Genomic DNA, 21,023 nt, shown 5'->3' on the forward strand with positions numbered 1-21,023 from the left:
AGTGAGGTAATGCATATTGCTATATAGACAGAACCATTGCTACTGTTTCCAGTTACCCCTGCCAGGACATCTGCTGTTGTAGTATGCCACACTCATCAATAATTGCACTATCCTCCTCATGCACAGTATCTTGACTGCAATCACTGTGACACATTATTAACCCAACAAGACCAAAGTACTCACTTCTACCTGCTGCCATGCACTTCTAGAGGAGATCCCTGTAACTTTACAGTTCTGATAAAATGGCTGATAAACTCACATTTTTTTTCTGGAGGTTACTTTTTAGAATTTGTTATGCTCTTGCAATTTCAGGTATCTGTTCATTTGCCTTATGCCATAACTCAGATGAGGTACAGCCAATCTGCATTCTGTATGAAAGTAAAACCATTTTATTCATAATAGTCAAGGGCATTGAAGATTTTACTGCGTGTATGAAACTATATTACACACAAAAACAAATTAAATTCAGAAATAGATAGCCAGTATTGTGTACAATTGTCAACCTTGAGGGCAGGTTATTAACTTGCTTATTCCATAACAGCTAAATCACTAAATTAGACAGTGCATTGAGTATCTTTTATCTCCCATCAACTGTGCAACCCTTTACATTTCTAAATAAATTTTATCAGCAAAGCAAAAGCACATCTGTTGTTCAAATGCAGATTGTATTTGTCTCAAAGTTTGTAACTCAATAGGAGTAGTAGTACATTATAATGTAAAATATAATTTTTCTTAAACAAATATTTCATTTGTTTGCATGCATGATTTTATACATGACCTTGCTTGAAATTTTAGGTTGATCTTGATCCAAACTCTGGAATATTTATCACCATGAATCCTGCTGGAAAAGGATATGGAGGACGACAGAAGCTCCCTGATAACCTGAAACAACTCTTTCGACCTGTTGCCATGTCTCGACCAGATAATGAACTTATTGCTGAAGTGATTCTCTATGCAGAAGGATTTAAAGATGGCAACATTTTGGGCAGGAAATTAGTGGCCCTCTTTACTCTATCCAAGTATGCATTAAAATAATCTTGTCTTCTTTGCAAGTGAAACATGTTGTAGTTCTAAATATTTGCATCAAATGTCAAATGAACTCTATCCATTTGTACTGCCATTGACATAACAGCAGAGTAACAAAACGGATAATTCAACGTATGATCTGAGAAACTTTTCTTACTTCACTAGTTTTGCATTATATATGTAATTTACTGAAGATAGTTGTACCACAGATTAAATATCTATTCATAATGTAACTTCAAACAGACCTAGTATTCACCTCAGTATTTTATTTACTGTGTTAGAAATTGTGTTGTTTGTTAATTATAAAGCTATACTCCTAATAACTTGCATTATTTGTAATGCCTGCAATGTTGAGAATATTGTAAGGCACGCCAGAAATGTAAGCATAACAGGCCGACCACAAATTAAATACTGGGATGAATGTACAAAAGCTTGACCAGACAGATTGATTTGAAAGGGGTTCTTAAAGGATGAGATCTATGTAGGGAAGGAACTCCACAATATATGACACAGTTAGCTGAAAACACAGTCGCCAATGGTTGGGTGAAGGAAAGAAGAGGCCAGAGTGAGAAAAATATTTGGGAAAGCATTAAGGAGTTCATTGATCTAGAAATGGTTATGGAGTTAAATGGAATTGAAGCCATGGAGAAATTTAAACTGAAACATGATAACTTAGAATCAGGACACTGGGAGACTTAGAGCAAACATAGATCAGATGAGAACAGGCGCAATGAATGAATAGATTTGATCTTCTAGGAAATGTGGATACATAATTTTGAATGAGCTCAAGGTTATGGAGGGTAGAAGATGACAAAGTTGTGAATTAAGATGAACTTAAGTAGGGATGGAGTGGGAGGGATGTTATGAAATTGCAAATATATTGTGTGCATGTTGAGTATAGAGGATTGAAAGCTATTGTGACTAAACAGATTGCTAGGAACGCAAACAGTCTGGTTCAGCTAAGATAGTGGCTAAAGGCAATAACTTTGATCTGTGCAGTATTGACTTAGTGAAAGATGCCAGGCATGTACCGAATAATGTGGCTATAAAGCAGCGGTCAACCCTTGTAGCTGGGTGTCATTCTAAGAGTCTCTGAAATGGATAATCAAGTGTTGGGGCATTGTTCTGGGACTTTACAACATACCTAAAGATCTTGGAAAGAAAAGGGAGAGTTGAAAGAGTCTGGGATTATTGAGGGCAAAGGGGCTGAGGATGGATATCAAGTTGGTCATTATGTCTTTGAAAGCAGATAGAACTTGAAGGTCATGACAGGTCTATCGGAGTTGAATGGGAGAAACTGTTGCTATTTGTAAATGGCTAAAGAACCAGCAGGCACAGTTTTGATGTGTTCTTCAAAAGAAATAAATGTGAGGTGCGAAAACATATTTTCACACAGTACCATTGTGTTTGGGACTAGTTCCCTTTTTGGGAAAGGAGCGGGGGAAGAGCTGAATTGTGGTTTCTTTAATGGGAACAAGAGGTCTGTGACCTTTGACTTCTATGAGGAGATAAGGAAAGGAATACACTGAGAATGTCCTCTTGATTCAGAAGCTGTGCCTTTTGATTGGAACCTTGCATATAATTCCATTGTTTAATAAAGTGGAGATGGAAACAAGAGAATTATGAATCAGTTATCCGGCATTGTAATTTGGGAATTTTTATGAATCCATAATTAATTAAATATCTGTGAGAGCATGAGACAGTGCGTGCAGATAATGGCGAGGTGCTCAAATTGCTTTGTGACCTCAACTATTCACTTTATTTATAAATGACTTAGTCAAAAAGCTGCATGTCTAAATTGGTCAAATGAGTATTTCCATTTGTGGGATGTGGGCGCTGCTGGCGTTAGTGTTTGTTGACCACTGAAGGGCCCCAATTAGAAGTAACATGGGAAGGTCTTAGTGAGAAGGGTCTTGTAGTGCAATGGTAATGCCTCAGCCTCTGAAACAGAAGAGCTGCGTTCAAGTGCCAGCATGCTCCGGAGGAGGTATTCACCGAGGAGAGGGACATGACGGATATTGAGGTTAGGGATAGATCTTTGAGTACTCTAGGTAAAGTTGGCATAAGGAGGGAGGACGTTTTGGGTGTTCTAAAAAGCATTAAGGTAGACAAGTCCCTAGGTTCAGATGGGATCTACCCCAGATTACTGAGGGAAGTGAAGGTTTTAACAGTTATCTTCGCGACATCTTTGGACACAGCTGAGTTCTCAGAGGACTGGAGAATTGCTAACGTTGTCCCCTTGTTTAAGAAGGGTAGCAGGGATACTGCAGGTAATTATACACTGGTGAGTCTGACGTCAGTGGTAGGGAAGCTGCTGGAGAAGATACTGAGGGATAGGATTTATTCCCATTTGGAAGAAAATGAGCTTATCAGTAATGGGCAGCATGGTTTTGGTCAGGGAAGGTCATGTCATACAATCCTAACAGAATTCTTTGAGGAGGTGACAAAGTTGATTGATGTGGGAAGGGCTATAGATTTCATATACGTGGACTTTAGTAAGGTGTTTGATAAGGTTCCCCATTGTAGGCTGATGGAGAAGGTGAAGTTGCGTGGGGTCCAGAGTATTCTAGCTAGATGGAATGAGAACTGGCCGGGCAACAGGAGACAAAGTAGTCGTTGAAGGGAGTTTCTCAAAATGGAAATCTGTGACCAGTGGAGTTCCACAGGGATCTGTGCTGGGACCACTGTTGTTTGTGATTTATATAAATGATTTAGAGAAAGGTTTCGTTGCCTGATTAGCAAGTTTGCAGATGACACTAAGATTGGTGGAATAGCAGATAGTGAAGGGGACTGTCAGAGAATATAGCAGAGTATAGATAGATTGGAGAAATGGGCAGAGAAATAGCAGATGGAGTTCAATCCAGGCAAATGTGAGGTGACGCATTTTGGAAAATCCAATTCAAGAGCAAACTATACAGTAAATGGAAAAGTCCTGGTGAAAATTGATGTACATTGAGATCTGAGTGTTCAGGTCCATTGTTCCCTGAAGGTGGCAGCACAGGTCTGTAAAGAGATCAAGAAGGCATATGGCATGCTCTCCTTCATTGGTTGGAGTATTGAGTGCAAGAGTTGGCAGGTCATGTTACAGTTGTGTAGGACTTTGGTTCGGCTGTATTTGGAATACTGTGTACAGTTCTGGTTGCGACATTACCAAAAGGATGTGGATGCTTTGGAGATGGTGCAGAATAGGTTCACCAGGATGTTGCCTGGTATGGAGGGCATGAACTGTGAAGATATGTTGAATAGATTAGGATTATTTTCCTTGGAAAGGAGGAGGTTGAAGGGGGACCTGATTGAGGTCTACAAAATCATGAGATGTATAGACAGATGGATAGCAAGAAGCTTTTTCCCAGAGTGATGAGTTCAATTACTAGGGGGTAATGAGTTCAGAGTGAAAGGGGTAAAGGTTTAGGGGAGATATGCGTGGAAAGATCTTTACACAGAGGGTGGTGGGGGCCTGGAGTATGTTGCCAGTGGAGGTGGTAGAAGCGGGGAGTGACAGCATCATTTAAGATGTATCTAGACAGATACATGAATGGGCAGGGAGTAAAGGGATGCAGACCTTTAGAAAATAAGTGGCAGGTTTAGATAGAGCATCTGGATGGGCGCAGGCTTAGAGCACTAAAGGGCCTGTTCCTGTGCTGTAATTTTCTTTGTTTTTTTGTTCTTTGAGGGTAATAGCATCTTTGAACAGGTTGATTAGATTAGATTACATTACTTACAGTGTGGAAACAGGCCCTTCGGCCCAACAAGTCCACACCGACCCGCCGAAGCGCAACCCACCCATACCCCTACATTTACCCCTTACCGAACACTACGGGCAATTTAGCATGGCCAATTCACCTGACCCGCACATCTTTGGACTGTGGGAGGAAACCGGAGCACCCGGAGGAAACCCACGCAGACACGGGGAGAACGTGTAAACTCCACACAGTCAGTCGCCTGAGTCGGGAAATGAACCCGGGTCTCAGGCGCTGTGAGGCAGCAGTGCTAACCACTGTGCCACCGTGCCGCCCACTAGATTAGAAACGTAAAGGCTTTAATGCCCTAAACATAATCAAGATAGAGGTGAGAAGGATGAGTCCCTGCCTGTTCTCCTCACACACACATCACTACCCTCGCCACTCCTTACTTGATTACTAGCTTGTGCTGCCACCAAACCTGACATGGGACATATGAAATTCTACCCAAAGAAATTAGAAGTGGAAGGAGAAAGTGGCTAAACAAATCTACAATATCCTCTATTTCTTATTAACTCCACCTATTTTTATCACTCTCTCTCTCCAGTCATCTTTCTGCCTCTATCATACTCTTCATTTCTCAAGTGAAAGGGTAAAGAGGTAAGTAGAACAGAAATGGTCGAGATGAGCAAAAAAGTGAGAGAAGTAGGGAAAAAGGTCACTGAGACTAGAAGGAACTTGCATGAAAGAAGGAAAGAATGAGAGAGCAGAGAGACAAATGAAAACAAAATGATGAGAAGGGAAGGATAGAATTGGTGAATTTGGGAGAAAGGAGGGAAAGGAAAAGAATAACTTAGAAGTCTCACAGAGAGATTGAAACATGAGCTGTACCTTTGTGCACAGGCATTGCTTAATCTGTTGATTATTGGTACCTTTTTTTCCTAATTTCAGAATGTTCATTTCTGTAGTATTTTGCACTGGCTACTTTGGCAGAAATGTTCAATTCAAGCTTCATTCCAGGATTTTAGAACAGAGTTTAACATTGTATTAATACTGTTGAAGTGATAAATTACTAGGAAGTACAACCTTCTGGATAAGAAAATAAGCAGAAAATCGGTCTACCATCATTTGCTCTTCCATGACTCCATTTAAAAAGCAGGAATTTCTTTGCAGCCTGGCCATCAATCTTTCCTTAATCAATACTGTCTGGAAAAGTAGATGAATTGCTTAAGTGTTTTATTTTGCTGACCTACAACCTTACTATGCACCAATTGGCTAATGCAGCAGTGGCAATTTGATTAATTGTGAAGCTCTGGATGCCTGTTAAGATCTTTTATTTTTATTTTCACTCTATTTTATCTGTCTTCATTCCTTTTTAATCTTTATATTTTTTTAAATTTTTTTTATTTTGTAACCTATTGTCATTTGCATTTTTATTTAATTACGAAGGCTTTTTTTTTTGTTAAGCCATCAATTCATAGCCTGTCAATGTCTCATGGAGAATTCTACCACTATCTGAAATTTGGGGACTTAGGAGATGTTTGCAGTATAGAGTAACATGAGTTCCTTTTTAATCCTTTAGTCCTCTAAGTTCCCAATGTTTTGTACTATAAAGATACAGCACATTTGATCATTTTAACAAGATTGTTTTTTGGAATTAGACTTTTCAAAAAAATGGCAAACAAGCAACAAAATATAATGCTATAGTAAATTGTCTGTTGCAGTAAATAAAATGGTTTATTTAAATTTTGTGTATGATGAAATTTCAGAGAGCTTCTGACTCCACAGCAGCACTATGACTGGGGTTTGAGAGCACTGAAGACAGTCCTCAAGGGGTGTGGAAATCTGCTCCAACAACGAAAGAAAAGCAAAACAAAAAGTAAGCATTCCAATGGATTTCAACAAAACCTGTATTAGTATCTGTATAAGTGCAAGAAGCTTTGTTAATTGACAGCAAGATATTCATCTACTAATAGTTGTATTTGGAGAAACGTAATTATCTGTTCAGATCAAGTTATTCAATAAATAGAATAATTTGGAAATGCTGGAATTGTAAACCATAAACAGGAAATCATGATATAGTCTCACGATTTCTTTATCCTGATTCTTTGGAATCTTGTACATTTCAATCACTTGAATTTCCTGTTCCTTGGATGCTGCCTGACCTGCTGTGCTTTAACCAACATTTTCAACTGTGATCTCCAGCATCTGCAGACCTCATTTTTTACCCATTTCAATCACTGTCTCTCAATTGCTAAATATCTGTAGTCCCCAGAGAGGATAGGCACAAACAGTTTCATGGGGATACACTATTGTGGCAATTACAGGCATCTATTTTATAAGGGGCAGCACTGGTTAGTAGATATTCCTTGAAACAATGTGTTCAAGAAAGGCAAGCCAGAAAAAAGAGAAGAAGAAGTAATAGTATTGATTTAGTGAGAAAGGAAGCCGTCGTTGGGTTAATGACAGAATCTGTTTGGTTGGAGTTAAGAAACAACAGAAGGGCACTATTACATGTCTGTATATGTGCCATAGGGTGCCGGTAGTGGAAAGATATAAGGGAGGAAATTTTCTGGGATCTTATTGAGAGACGCAGAAGCTATAGAACAATATTAATGGTTTTTCAAAAAAAAAAGCTTACTCTGATGAAACTGGGATCAGGATAATGGAAATGCCCAAGAGTGGGATGAGTTTATGAGATGTATTCAGGAGACATTGCTGGATCATTGACTCCTTGACACAGTAATTTACCACCTGCAGCCTTGATGTCAGTAGCAGTCACTCTCACCATGTATCTTAAATTCAGCTCTTTTGTCCCTGTTTGGACTAAGGCAGTGGAGGGGTCAGGAGCAAAGGAGCTCTGTCCTCTTAGCAGAGGAGAGTTGAGAGCAGATCTATAAAAGTGTTGAAAATCCTGGGGGTCAGGAGGGAGTAGTTAGAGACAAATTGTTCCAATTGACAGAGGATTCTGTTGTGAACCAGAGAACACAGAAAGAAGGTGAATGGCAAAACATGATGATCTGAGGAAGTTCTTTGTTAACGTACTTTCTGAGAGTTGATGGTGACAAATTCAAATATGGCCTGGATAAGTATTCGAGAAAAAAAGGTGCAAAGTTCCAGTGAAGGGGTCAGAAATTGGGGATTGCTTGTGCAGAGAACCAAAACAATTGTAACATGTACAAATGGTCTTCTATGCTGTTGCCATTCTATGATTCACTGATCCGTAGGTTTATATGTGATTTATTCAGCCTGTTAAAATTTAACAACACTTTCAAAATGTGATCACTTCAGTGAACTTTCTCTGTACCATCTCAATGGTAAGTATATCCTTCCGTAGATATCAAGACCAAAACTGTGTGCAAAGCTATAGAAATGTAGCAAACCTTTCTTACTCCAATTCCTTTGCAGTAAAGACTAACGTGTCATTTGCTTTTCCAGTGCTAGCTTTCAGTGTTTTAGTACCTTCAAGCCTTTCTGAAAATTACTTTGTAGTTTATAAGCAATGATAATTGAAACTCCATTTCACTAGCTATACATGCACTTTAAACTTTTAAATACAAAGTTCTCTTCTTAATGCCCACCTTAAATACTTTTACTTTTAAATAATTTTATACTTAAACAGCTCATATACTTATACAAGCATCTCCTTTGTAAAAATGCATATTTGGATTAGGTACAATGTAATTTTCCATTTCCTTGTTTTACAGTTGATGAAAGTCACATTGTCGTGCAGGCTCTGCGTCTTAACACAATGTCAAAACTGACATTTGCTGACTGTACAAGGTTTGATGCATTGGTGAGAGATATTTTCCCTGGCGTTAAATTCAAAGATTTTGAATATGTGGACTTGGCTGCAGCTCTCCATGAAGCATTTGAAGAAGCAAACCTGGAAATTATACCGAATCAGGTAAATATGAAGTCAGCTAAAAATACTGAAACAATTACTTGGGTTATTTGAATATTACTGACCCATGTCATTTTGCTATAATTGTGACAGTGGAAATAAATTTATATACAATGTTATGGGATACATAAGGTAAATTAGCATAATAACAGCAAACTGTTTTTAAATTATGAATATTCTCATTCAAATCACTACTTAATGAGATTCCTTCTATTGTATTATTAATGCATTATATTCATGGAAATATTTTTAGTGCTTATTCCCAATTATCATTTTGCATGTCTTTGAGTTACATGTTTATTATACCTTTTTGAAATCCTTAAAGTTACCTGCTTAATTTAATGTTACTCCAACCCTGACTGATTAAGCTGAAAAACAGTGATTGTTTCTCAGCCCATGATAGTTGATCTATTTTAATTTTCAATGAAATAAATTCAATATCACCACTGGAAAAATTACTGAGACTGACCTATAACTTAAATACAAATTTCCAGTTATATGCTGAAAGAAAAAGATAATTCACATCTATTTCACATTTTAAAACTTTTATTACAACATTTGACAAAAATATACCATTAACTGATGATTATTTTCTTTTGTTGGCAATTCATCTATTTAACTACATAAAGGAATATTCTACTTTTCTTGCTATCACTCATTGCACAACGCATGGAATTATAGTCCTTATCAGAAACAGTTCACAGATGGTCCGAGCTTCTGCTGGGTTCTTGTATCCTTATTTCACCAACTATAGAATCATAGAATCCCAATGGTGTGGAAGTAGGCTTTTCAATCCATCGAGTCCACACCCACCCTCTGAAGAGCATTCCACCCAGACCCACTTCCTATTCTATCCCTGTAGCCCTGCATTTTCTGTGGCTAATCCACCTAGCCTGCACCTCCCTGGATATTATGGGCAATGTAACATGGTCAACCCATCTCACCTGCACATCTTTTGGACCAAATGAAACCCTTGAATGCTCTCCTTAGGTTTCAGAGAGCTTCTGAACCTCTGCCAGCAAGCAAAGCCTCTTTTCCCTGGCCACGCTGGGTTTAAAATCCCAAAGTCCTTTGATGGCTGTAGGATTGCAATTTGACTCTAGTTTTGCTGAAGCTAATAAGAACTGGAGTGTTGGGGAAACTCTCCACCAATTGGAATCAGAATCACTACTACGAGGGTATGGTTGTTGCAGGTCAATCATCTCAGTTCAAGAACACCATTGCAGGACTGTCCCTAGTCCAATCACCATTAATAATCTTCCGTCCATCTGATGGCCAGAAGTGGGGATGGTTGCTGATCATTATATCATGTTCAGCACGATTTGCAACTCCTCAGGTACAGAAGCAGTCCATGTCCATATGTAGCATGATATAATCTATGTCCAGGTTTGGGCTAAAAAGTGGTAAGTAATATGTGATTTATGCAGGTGCCAGTGTAAGCAATCTCTAGTAGAAGAGAATACAATCATCTCTCTATTATTACCATTAAAAAATTTCAGCACTGTCAACATCCTGGGGGATTCCTATTGACCAGAAATTAGACTAGCCACATAAAAACTGGTGACAGAGATGATCAGATGCTAGGAATTAAAAATAAAAATTGGAGGCTATTTTTCAGTCATACAGAGCATTGATGGGATCACCTATGTAGTACCGTGTACAGTGTGGGTCATTTTGCTAAGGGAAGGATGTAAATGTATTGGATGCAGTTCAGAGAAGATTTAGTATATTATTACTTGGAATGGGATTGTTGTTTTAAGAGGAAAGGAAATTAGGATTGTAGTAAAATATTCTCTATTTGTCTGAATGAGTACATCTCCAACAACACTCAAGAGATTCAACACCATCCAGGACAAAACAGCCCATTGATTCCTCAGTCATTTGCTCCACCACCAATGCACAAGGTACCATGGTGTCTCAGTGGTGAGCACTGCTGCCTCACAGTGCCAGAGTTTAATTCCAGCCTCAGGTGACTGTCTGTGTTGAGTTTGCATATTCTCCTTGTTTGACATGGGTTTCCTCCGGGTGCTCCGGTTTCCTCCCACACTCCAGAGATGTGCAGGTTAGGTGAATTGGCCGTGCTAAATTGCCCATAGTGTTCAAGAATGTGTAGATAAGGTGCATTAGTCAGGGGAAATTGGAGTAATAGGGTAGGGGAATGGGTCTGGGTGGGTTACTCTTTAGAAGGTCAGTGTGGACTTGTTGAGTCAAATTGCCTATTTCCATACTGAAGGGATTCTATGATTCTAAGTGCGTACCATCTGCAAAATGCTGTACAGAAACTCACCAAAACCCCTCCTTTAATTTGTTTAAAATTTGCAACCTCTACCACATACAGGGACAAGGGCAGAACAGGTCACATGATCAAGCAATTTTCCTTAAATTTAAAGCTCCAATCCCAATATTTATAATCTTACAAACCTCACGATTTTAACAATTTTCAGTCTCGAATTGAATGAATCCTTATTCAAAGCCCACGTTGCTTGAATAATGGTAAACTGAAACTTAAAAGATGGGTCACTTTTTCTGTTAAATTCAGCAGCAGCAATCTCTGGGAAATCCTTTGTTAAGTATTTGATAGAATGAGAGATTTTTCAAGAAAATTGAATGTTCTGTTTTTCTCCATGGTTAAAAAGTTGTCAACAATTTCATCTATTTGATCATTAAAGAAGAATGTGCTTTCTCTGGTAAAACTTATATAACTGCTGCAATTTTCCCAGATAAAGAAAGCTTTGGAACTTTTTGAACAACTACGCCAAAGAATGGGAGTAGTTATTGTGGGACCAAGTGGAGCAGGGAAATCAATACTATGGCGAATGTTACGGACAGCTCTTGGTAAAATAAACAAGGTAGTAAAGCAATACACAATGAATCCAAAAGCCATGCCACGCCAGCATCTCCTAGGTCACATTGACATAGATACTCGAGAATGGTCTGATGGTGTGTTAACGAACAGCGCTCGCCAGGTTGTTCGAGAGCCACAGGGTAAGAAGTTATGATGCAACTGATATAAAACTATTCGCTGACTGAGAGTGAAAAGAATGTTTTAACATAAAACCAAAAGTGACCCCCTGCAGCATAAGTGAACATGACAATACAAATGCTTTTGGTTTTGTTTTAAATATTTAGGTTAAGTTTTAATGCTACAAAAGTGGTTGCTGGTAATAGACTACTGCACGCTGTTACATTTTATAGAGGTTTAAGATGAGTGGGAGCAATCCATCCTGAGTTCAGTTTGTACGAATCATATTTCTATGATTTCTATTATAACCAAAATAATTGCCTTTATTGCAACTCTTTAAGTAATTTATTCACTGGGTTATTGCATTGCGTTAAATTTGCTACATAAATATGTTATTGTTATTTTAGTCAATGGTCTTTTGTTACGTAGAACCAAATTTTACCTCCAAAGTTGTTTTTATATGTACTCAAAAACTATCTTATGTTGTTTCAAAATTTCCACTTGTAAATGAGTAGCTCTCCCTAAAACCACATACCTCATAAATTTCATTTTGACTGAGGTTGTAATATGTCTAAGCCGGAGGGTCTCAGGTTTAATCCATGGTCTGTACAAGGCATATCCTAGCTGTACTTTAATAGCGTTGGTACAATGGTCTTATAGACTGGGGAATTGTGGATGAGCAACTCTGTGGTTGTATGTATATTTCAAGGAGCGCAGTAGTTCATGAAAGTAGCTACCAAAGCCATCTCAAGGGCAATTAGTGTTATACAATAAATGCTGGCCTTGTCAGCAGTACCCACCCTATGTAAAAATTAAAAAAAAGATACTTGCTCCTGATAGTGTTCTCAATAGCTTCTTCTGGAAGTACAGATCCCAGGTGAAAGTAACATTAAACTCTACAGTGAAACATGCTCAGTTGAGTAGCTGGGTGGCATTCTACTTCCAGTTACTGCCATGAATTCATATCTTGCTTTCAGAAGAGGATAAAGAAAGTGTATATAAATAATAAAAAAAATCTTGCATTTATACAGTGCCTTTAACTTAATTAACAAGGTAAATAATTGACATTGATCCACAAAAACAATATTAAGGCAAATGATCAAAATTGAGTGAAGGACAGAGATTTAAGAAGTAAGTTAGCACTGCTGCCTCAAAGTGCCAGGGACCTGGATTCAATTCCACCCTTGAGTGACTGTCTATGTGGAGTTTGCACATTTTTCTCGTGACTACATGGGTTTCCTCTGTATGCTCCGCTTTCTTCCCTCAGTCCAAAGATGTGCAGGTTAGATGGATTGGCTATCCTGAATTGCCCATCCATAAAAAGGATGTGTAGGTTAAATGGATTAGTCATGGGAAATGCAGGGTTACAAGGACAGAGTAGGGTGGTAGGTTGGGTAGAGAGTCGGTGAGGACTCGGTGGGCCGAATGGCCTGTTTCCACACTGTAGCGATTGTATGATGTAACTTAAGGGAGATGTATTGAGGAATTCCAGAGTATAGGGCCTAGGCAATCTTGAGTGTTTTTGCTGAGTAACTCCACTTTGTCTCCCAAAGTAATGCTACCAGAGTCCATGGAACTGTCTCCAAGAATTCTTTATTTTTGCAGTTTGATCTACAACACCACATTCACTTTGTATTATATTAGGGCTCCTACTTACTTCCAGCTCTCTACTTCTTCATTTGACTCTGATATCATCATTATTTCTCCTTCTGCTATTAATCCCTTACTCTATGTCTCCTCAAAGTCTTTATCTGCATGATGTGCACAATGTAAATATCTTCCCACCAGGTATCAGACTTAACGGGGTTAGTTTCTGTGATTCTTTGACAAATCCGGTTCTGAGATTATTCTGTTGTCTTGGATATATTTCACTTTGCTTTCTTAGTGTGAGCATTCTTCTCCTAGGTGATTGTAGAGCTTTCTTCTTGTTCAGTGATATGATTTATTTTCTAATCCTTATAATCCTTTTAATATCTTTGTTGTGCTTTTGCTATGATCATTCCTTTCTCTATTCATCTCTTATTTATACTTTAACCCTGTCTGCAGCTCTGGAAATCCTCATTTTCTCTTGCTAATTCCACATCACAAACTCTTAAAAATGTAACCCATTATTGTATTCTATACTTCTGTTTAGATGTTCACTCCTGGATTATTTGTGATGGGGACATTGATCCTGAGTGGATTGAGTCCTTAAATTCAGTACTAGATGATAATCGGCTGCTTACCATGCCAAGTGGAGAAAGAATTCAGTTTGGACCAAATGTTAACTTTGTGTTTGAAACTCATGATCTCAGTTGCGCATCGCCTGCTACAATATCCAGAATGGGCATGATCTTCCTGAGGTTCGTATGCTTATGTTTCAGTTTCTTCTGTTATCTGACCTGCAGCTATCGCCAGTGTCCAGGTAAAAGTATTAGCAACATTTCTTTAGTATATTGTCCATTAAAGTCACTGATTTAATTGCATAAATGCTGTGTTAATATCACAAATAACAATAAGATAGTGACCAGATCATCTGTTTTAGTGATGATTGTTGTGAAATAGTTTTGGTTATGATAGTGCAGAGAATTCCAAGTTTTTTTTCCAATTGTGATATAGAATCTTTCTCAGCCACTTGAGAAGGTGGATGGGATTTATGTTTAATATTTCATCTGAAAGATGGCATTGCTGACGTTGTAATATTGCCATGATGCAATACAGGCTCTATTACTCAAGTCTCTGGAATTGGGTGTTAACGTGCATTTTTATAACTTGGAAGTTAGTGCTGTTATCGAGCTGCAGCGGACAGTATTTGGAGAATCTTTAACCACTGCGATTCCTGATACTGATTTAGCTAGGAACATTTGCTTATGTGCTTCTGACCCGCTGTGGCCAGTTTTTGAAGTTTCTCCTGAGTGCTATTTTGTTTCCAAGCCAACTTAACTCTGCCATTCTAACTGATAAAAGTACTTCCCACAAGGATTGTAACATCAATAAATATAGCTGCAACTTTCACCATGCAATTAGAATGTCAACTTTGATTCTCTTTCTTCTGATTTAGACAGTTGAAAGTTGCTTACCGCCACCTTAAAATCATAATTACATACTTATTTTGTTCTTCATGTAAATGAATGTCATTGATTAGGCCAGCATTTCTTACCCGTTCCTAATTACCCTGAGAAGGCGACAATGAACTGCCATCTTGAACGATTGCAGTTCAGTTTGGTGCAGGTACATCCATAATGCTGGTTAGAAAGGTGTTTTGGTATTTTCATGCTGTGAAAATAATGGGAATATAAAAATATTGTTCTAAGTTAGGATGGTGTGTGGCTTGGAGGAGAACTCACAGGTAGCGTTCCCATGCATCTGTTGTTCTTGGTCATTGGTTTGGAAAACACTGTAGATAATGCATCTTATAAATGTTACATACTGCTGTATTTGTGCTTTGTTGGTGGAGTGAGTGAATGTTGAGGATATTAGATGTTGGTGGAAAGAGCAAATGTTGAGCATATTAGACAGGGCACTGATCAAGTGGGCAACTTTGCCCTGGATGCAGTTGAGCTTGATTGCTGTTGGAGGTGGACTCATCTGGGCAGTGGACAGTATTCCATCACACACTGTAGACTTTCATTCGGCAGATGGATGGTGAACAGTGTTTGGGAAGTTAGGAGGTGAGTTACTTGCTGCAGAACTCCCAGCACCTCTCATAGTCTCAAGATCACCTATGAAATTACTTTGAGTTTTGGATTTGTAAACAGGAGTGAAAGAATACCAAATGTTTTCACCCATTCCTAGAACTGAGCTAGTGAATAAAAGGTGTAAAAATGGCACACAGTTCCATTTGTCTAACTGCAAAATTTCATGTAATCGGTGAATGAATTAGGAAGGTGTTTTGCATGGGTTTCCTGTAGAACTCCATTAACTCAACTGGTTATAGAGTCATACAGCATGGAAACACACCGCTCAGTCCAACTAGTCCACGACAACCATGTTCCCAAACTAAACTAGTCCTTTATCCCTTAAAACCTTTCCTATTAATGCAATTATCCGAATATATTTTAAATGTTGTAACTGTACCACTTCCTCTGGCAGTTCATTCCACACACAAACCACTCTCTGTGTAAAAAGGTTTCCTCTCCTGTCTTTTTTTAAACCTTTCTCCTCTCACCTTAAAAATATGCCCCCTTGTTTTGAACTCCCCCACCTTAGGGAAAAGATAGTTACTATTCACCTTAACTATGCCCCTCATGATTTATAAACCTCTTTAAGGTCACCTCTCAACCTTCTACTCTCCAGTGAAAAAGGTCCCAGCCTAATTTTATAATTCAAACCCTCCATTCTTGACAACATCCTGGTAGTATCTTTTCTGAACACTCTCCAATTTAATAATATCTATCCTATAGGAAGGCAACCAGGACTGCACACAGTACTCTAGAAGATGCCTCACCAGTGTCCTGTACAACCTCAACATGACATCCCAACTCCTACTCAAAGGTCTGAGCAATGAAGGCACACATGCTAAATACCTTCTTAACCATCCTGTCTCCCCTGTGATGCAAACTTCAAAGAATTATGGACCTGAATCCTTAGGTCTCGCTGTTCTACACTACACAGGGTCCTACCATTGATTGTGTAAGTTCTGCCCTTGCTAGTTTTATCAAATTGCAATACTTCATTATCCAAATTAAATTCCACCTGTCACTCCCATTGACCCAATTGATCAAGATCTCTTTGTAATCTCAGATAACCTTCTTCACTGTCCACCACACAACCAGTTTTGGTGTCATCCGCAAACTAACCATTCCTCCCATATTCTCGTCCAAATCATTTATTTAAATAACAAAAGTGTACCTAGGACCGATCCCTGTGGAATGGCCCTCCAGTCTGACAACAGCCCTGCAATACCACCGTCTGTTTCTTACCGTAAAGCTAATTTTGTATCCGGTTGGCAAGCTCACCCTGAATCCCATGTGATCTAATTTTATTAATTAGTTTACTAAAGACCATGTAAACAATGTCTACTGCTGTGCCCTCACCAATGTTTTTGGTTACTTACTCAATCAATCAAGTTTGTGGTAAATAATAGAATTCTTAACCCTCTGCTTGTGGTTTTGTGCTCCACATTAGGTGATAATTCTTTTTCTTAAAAATAAGGTACTTAAAATACATTTAATTAGTTTTTGCCCACTAGTAAACTCTTGTTAAAACCTCTGCAGACTACATCAAATGTGCTAGACTTGACGTAGCTTGCTGGTAATCTTTCTAAAGTGCAACACCTTGAATCTGTTTCCAATATTCTGAAATATTGTTTTGGATCATAGGATTTAGAAGTAGGATTAGGTCATTTGGCCCAACAAGCTTGCTCGGCCATTTAATTCTATCATGGATGATCTGGCTGTGGTTTTAACTATCATTATGTCAGATTCACATAAGTCTTAATTCCTTTATCCACCAAAAATGTATCTAATTCTGCCTTGAATGAATTCAGTGATAACCTCCACCACTTTCTTGAAAAAGCATTGCAAATGCTAATGACTCCCGAGAGGAAAAGAAGAATTATTCTTGCAGTTGTGAAAGGAAGACCTCAGTTCTTAAACTGTACTCCCTTGTTCTAGTCTCCCTTACAAAAATAAATATCCCCCTGGCATCCACTCATTCAAGTTCTCTTAGGATCTTGTATGTATCAGTAAGGTCTCGCTCTTCCACATTCTGTCATATGGGCATCCCAGCTTTCTGCATTGCTTGAGATTGCTGCTTGTGATAATGGTTCTCATCACCATCCTTTTTAAGTGTAGGAATCTACAAGGCCTGCATTTCGCTAGAGAAAGATCACTCCTTGGCCCTCCTAGAGGTTTCTCTTGCAATAATCTATATGAGTTACCTACATGTTGGCAACTAGTTACAAGTTACATTAATATGATAGGCATTGTTACAGAGAATTTGAGAAGGATCAGATGATCTGTCTGACTCCTTTAAAATCCTGATCTGTGGCACACACAAATCCATATGACAATATCATCATTGTTGGTAGTGCAGTATGAACACTTTTTGTTCAGCTTTGGGAACCACACTTTAGGAAGACGACATTACAGCAATTTCAGAAAAAAACATTGCAAGAACGATCGTAGGGATGAGGCACGTCACTTACACAGATTGAAGAAATTGGGACTGTTTCCTTGGAGAAAATAAGCTTAAAAGGAGATTTGAAAGAGGTTTCAAAACTGTGAGGGTTTGCTCAGAGTATAAAAGGAAAAAAATGTTAGGATTAAGAACAAGTTGATGCAAATAAAGGAAGAAAAGGCAGCCCGAAGGGAAACAGTTTCAGGCAGCGGGTGATTAAGATCTAAAATTCACTTCCTTAGGTTGTGGTAGAGGCCGGCTTAATTGAGACAATCAAGAGGAACTTCAATTATTATCTGAAAAACAAAGAATGTGAAGGTTTATGGGGAGAAGATGGGATAGTGACATGTCTTAAATTGCTCATTTGTAGAACTGGACAGTCACGATAAGTTGAATCCTTTTGTCAAGTCATAGAGTCATACAGCATGGAAACAGACACTTTGGTTCAACGTATCTGCACTGACCAGACATCCCAATTTGACCTTGTCTTATTTGCCAGCATTTGGATCATATCCCTCTAAACCCTTCTGATTCGGAAAATCATGAGGGGCATGGATAGGGAGAATAGTTAAGTCTTATTCCTGAAGTGGGGGTGTCCAAAACTAGAGGGCATAGGTTGAAGGTGAAAGGGGAAAGATTTAAAAGGGACCTAAGGGGCAATCTTTTCACATATGGCGTGGTGTGGGTATGGAAAGAACTGCCAGAGGATGCGGTGAGGCAGGTGCAATAACAACATTTAAAAGGCATCTGGATGGGTACATAAATAGGAAGGGTTTAGAGGGAACTTTTATAAATTCTGTAATTCTGTGAAATGTAAAACTATAGAATTCAACTTGAAGCAGAGTTGAAGCCTTCCTGGCAGTAGTGAAACCATTTAATAAACAACGTTTCCATAACAAGATTTTGAATGAGTTTTTCAGGTAAAATGAAGTGTGTCACCAGCTTTACCATAAACCATGACAGTGTCAAACTTAAATTCTATTTTCACTTGCTTGGCAAAACAAATGGAGGAATAAACTGTCAGTTTGTGAACTCCAGTACGTCACAGTTGATTGTTTGAAGTTCTTAAGATTAATAGCATTATTTTCTAGATATCAAAAATAATAAATGTTAACATTGTGGAAAAATAAAAGAATTTGTTCTTGTAAAATAAATGGTTTTGAAAGAAGTTAAAGCTGAAATATTTCCGATCCTTTCTATGTTTTAGTGATGAAGATACGGATGTAAGTTCTTTGGTGAAATCGTGGCTGCGAAACCAGGTGGATGAATGCCGGAGCAATCTTGAAAGCTGGATCGGAGACTATTTTGAGAAGTGTTTGAACTGGGTTTTAAAGCAGGTAATTGGCCATTGTAAATTATCTTTTTGCAATACATGGGATGTGGCTTTGCTGGCTCGTTTATTGACCAATCCAGAGGGCAGTTAAGAATCAACCACATTGCTGTGGGTATGGAGTCACATGTAGACCACACCAGCATGTTTCCTTTTCTAAAACCAGATGGGTTTTTTCTTACAATCAACAAGGTTGTCATTAGAGTTTTAATTCCAGACTTTGACTGAATTTACTGAATCTGCCTTGGTGGCATTTGAACCCAGGTCCATTGAACATTATCAGTTTCTAGCAGAAATGCCATGAGGTCATCATGTCCCCAGAGGTTAAGGAGCAAACTATTTTTATGTAATTATTTTACTTTTTTTGTATTATAAGTCTAACCCCTACCTTGTACAATGTTGGATTCTCACATTTTGGGTGAAATTAGACAGAATTGTTGAGCAGATACTGTAAACTACCCCAGGGGCTTGTTCAAGGAGTGATTAGTAATGGCTAGTGGCAGTACAATTTTAATTGAGCTGAAGTTTATGGCAGGTGCAAGCTGGCAGAATGGCCAAGATAGGCATTGGAATTGTTGTGTACAAGTGATAAAAATCATTCTGATTGGATCCATGTTTTCAAAATATGCCTTTTTACGACAGATGCTAACTAAAAGCAGAACCAAAGAGGGCAACGGAGAAAGGAAAATGACTCTTGTAGTTTGTGAGGAAACTAATGCTGGAACTGTGATTGGAAACCGATACTTCTGGGGTGACTGCCACTACTTGCACAAGACCACCAGGTCTTAATAAACATGCCCCTCTCTCAATTTATAGCCATTCAAATGATAATCTGCCTTCCCATTTTTGCCAAAGTGGGTAGCCTCACATCAATCAACATTATGCAGCATCTGCCATGTATTTTCCCACAATCTCAGCTTGTCCAAATCATACTGCAACATCTCTGCAACCTCCTCACAGCTCAACCTTCCACCTAGCTTTGTGTCATTTGCAGATTTTGAGATATTATGTTTTGATCCCTCATCTAAATCATTCAACATACGTTTTGAATAACTGGGGTCCTAGCACCAATCACTGCAGTGACTGCCTGCCATTCAAAAAAAAAGCTCCATTTATTCCTACATTTTAGCCAATTTTCTATCCATTTCAAAGTACTATTTCTCATCCCATGTGCTTTAATTTTACACATTAATGTCTTATGTGGGATTTTATCGAAAACCTTATGACATTCTAAAGAAACCGCATCCACTGGTTTTCCCCCCCTTCCCTGATCAACTGCAGTAGTTTCTTCAGCTACTGAAGAATTCTTCAACTCCTTAAGAATTCTGATAGATTTATTAAGCATGATTTTCAGTTTGTAAATCTATGCTGACGGAATTAATCTGATTTACCGCTGTTTTTTCTACCACTATTTTCCAAGTGCTCTTCTACAAAATCCTTGGTAATGGACTTTACCATCTTTTCCATTGCTGATGTCAGACTCACTGGTTTATAATTCCCTGTTTTCTTGTTAGTTCCCTTTTTAAATAGTGAGTTTACATTAGCCAATCCAATCTGTAGGAAAGTTCCAGAGTCTACAGAATTTTTGGAATATAACAACCAATGCATCTACTATTTCGAGAGCTACTTCCTCAAGTACTCTGAGATGTAGATTATCAACTTTGGGGATTTATTGACCTTCAATCCCATCAAATGCCAAACACCATTTATATACTAACACAGTTTTGTTTCATTTTTTCCCTCTCACTAAACCCTGTGTTCTCCTCTGTGTTATTTGTGGCCTCTTTTGTGAAAACAAATGAAGTATGAACTTTGTTCATCAGCTATTTCTTTGTTCACCATTATGAATTCCTCTGTTTCTGACTGTAAGGGACCTGCATTTGTCTTCACCAATCTTTTTTCTGTTCCCGTATCAATAAAGCATTTATGGTCAGTTCTGATATTCCCTGCAAACTACTTTCATACTCTATTTTCCCCTTCTTAATTGATCCTTTGGTCCTCCTTTGCTGACTTCTAAACTGT

General features: G+C 38.4%; 1 protein-coding gene across 1 annotated transcript in view; it reads left to right on the top strand.

The window, feature by feature from the left end:
- Window positions 1-21,023, top strand: part of dync2h1 (dynein cytoplasmic 2 heavy chain 1) — a 561,613-nt gene that overhangs the window by 125,689 nt on the left and 414,901 nt on the right. The window contains exons 36-41 of the mRNA XM_060826048.1: window positions 796-1,019; window positions 6,476-6,585; window positions 8,414-8,613; window positions 11,331-11,595; window positions 13,707-13,914; window positions 18,879-19,008. Coding sequence (XP_060682031.1) covers window positions 796-1,019; window positions 6,476-6,585; window positions 8,414-8,613; window positions 11,331-11,595; window positions 13,707-13,914; window positions 18,879-19,008 — 1,137 coding nt within the window. The remainder of the gene's footprint in view (window positions 1-795; window positions 1,020-6,475; window positions 6,586-8,413; window positions 8,614-11,330; window positions 11,596-13,706; window positions 13,915-18,878; window positions 19,009-21,023) is intronic.

The sequence above is a fragment of the Hemiscyllium ocellatum genome, chromosome 6 (genome assembly GCF_020745735.1).
Source record: "Hemiscyllium ocellatum isolate sHemOce1 chromosome 6, sHemOce1.pat.X.cur, whole genome shotgun sequence".
NCBI lineage: Eukaryota > Metazoa > Chordata > Chondrichthyes > Orectolobiformes > Hemiscylliidae > Hemiscyllium > Hemiscyllium ocellatum.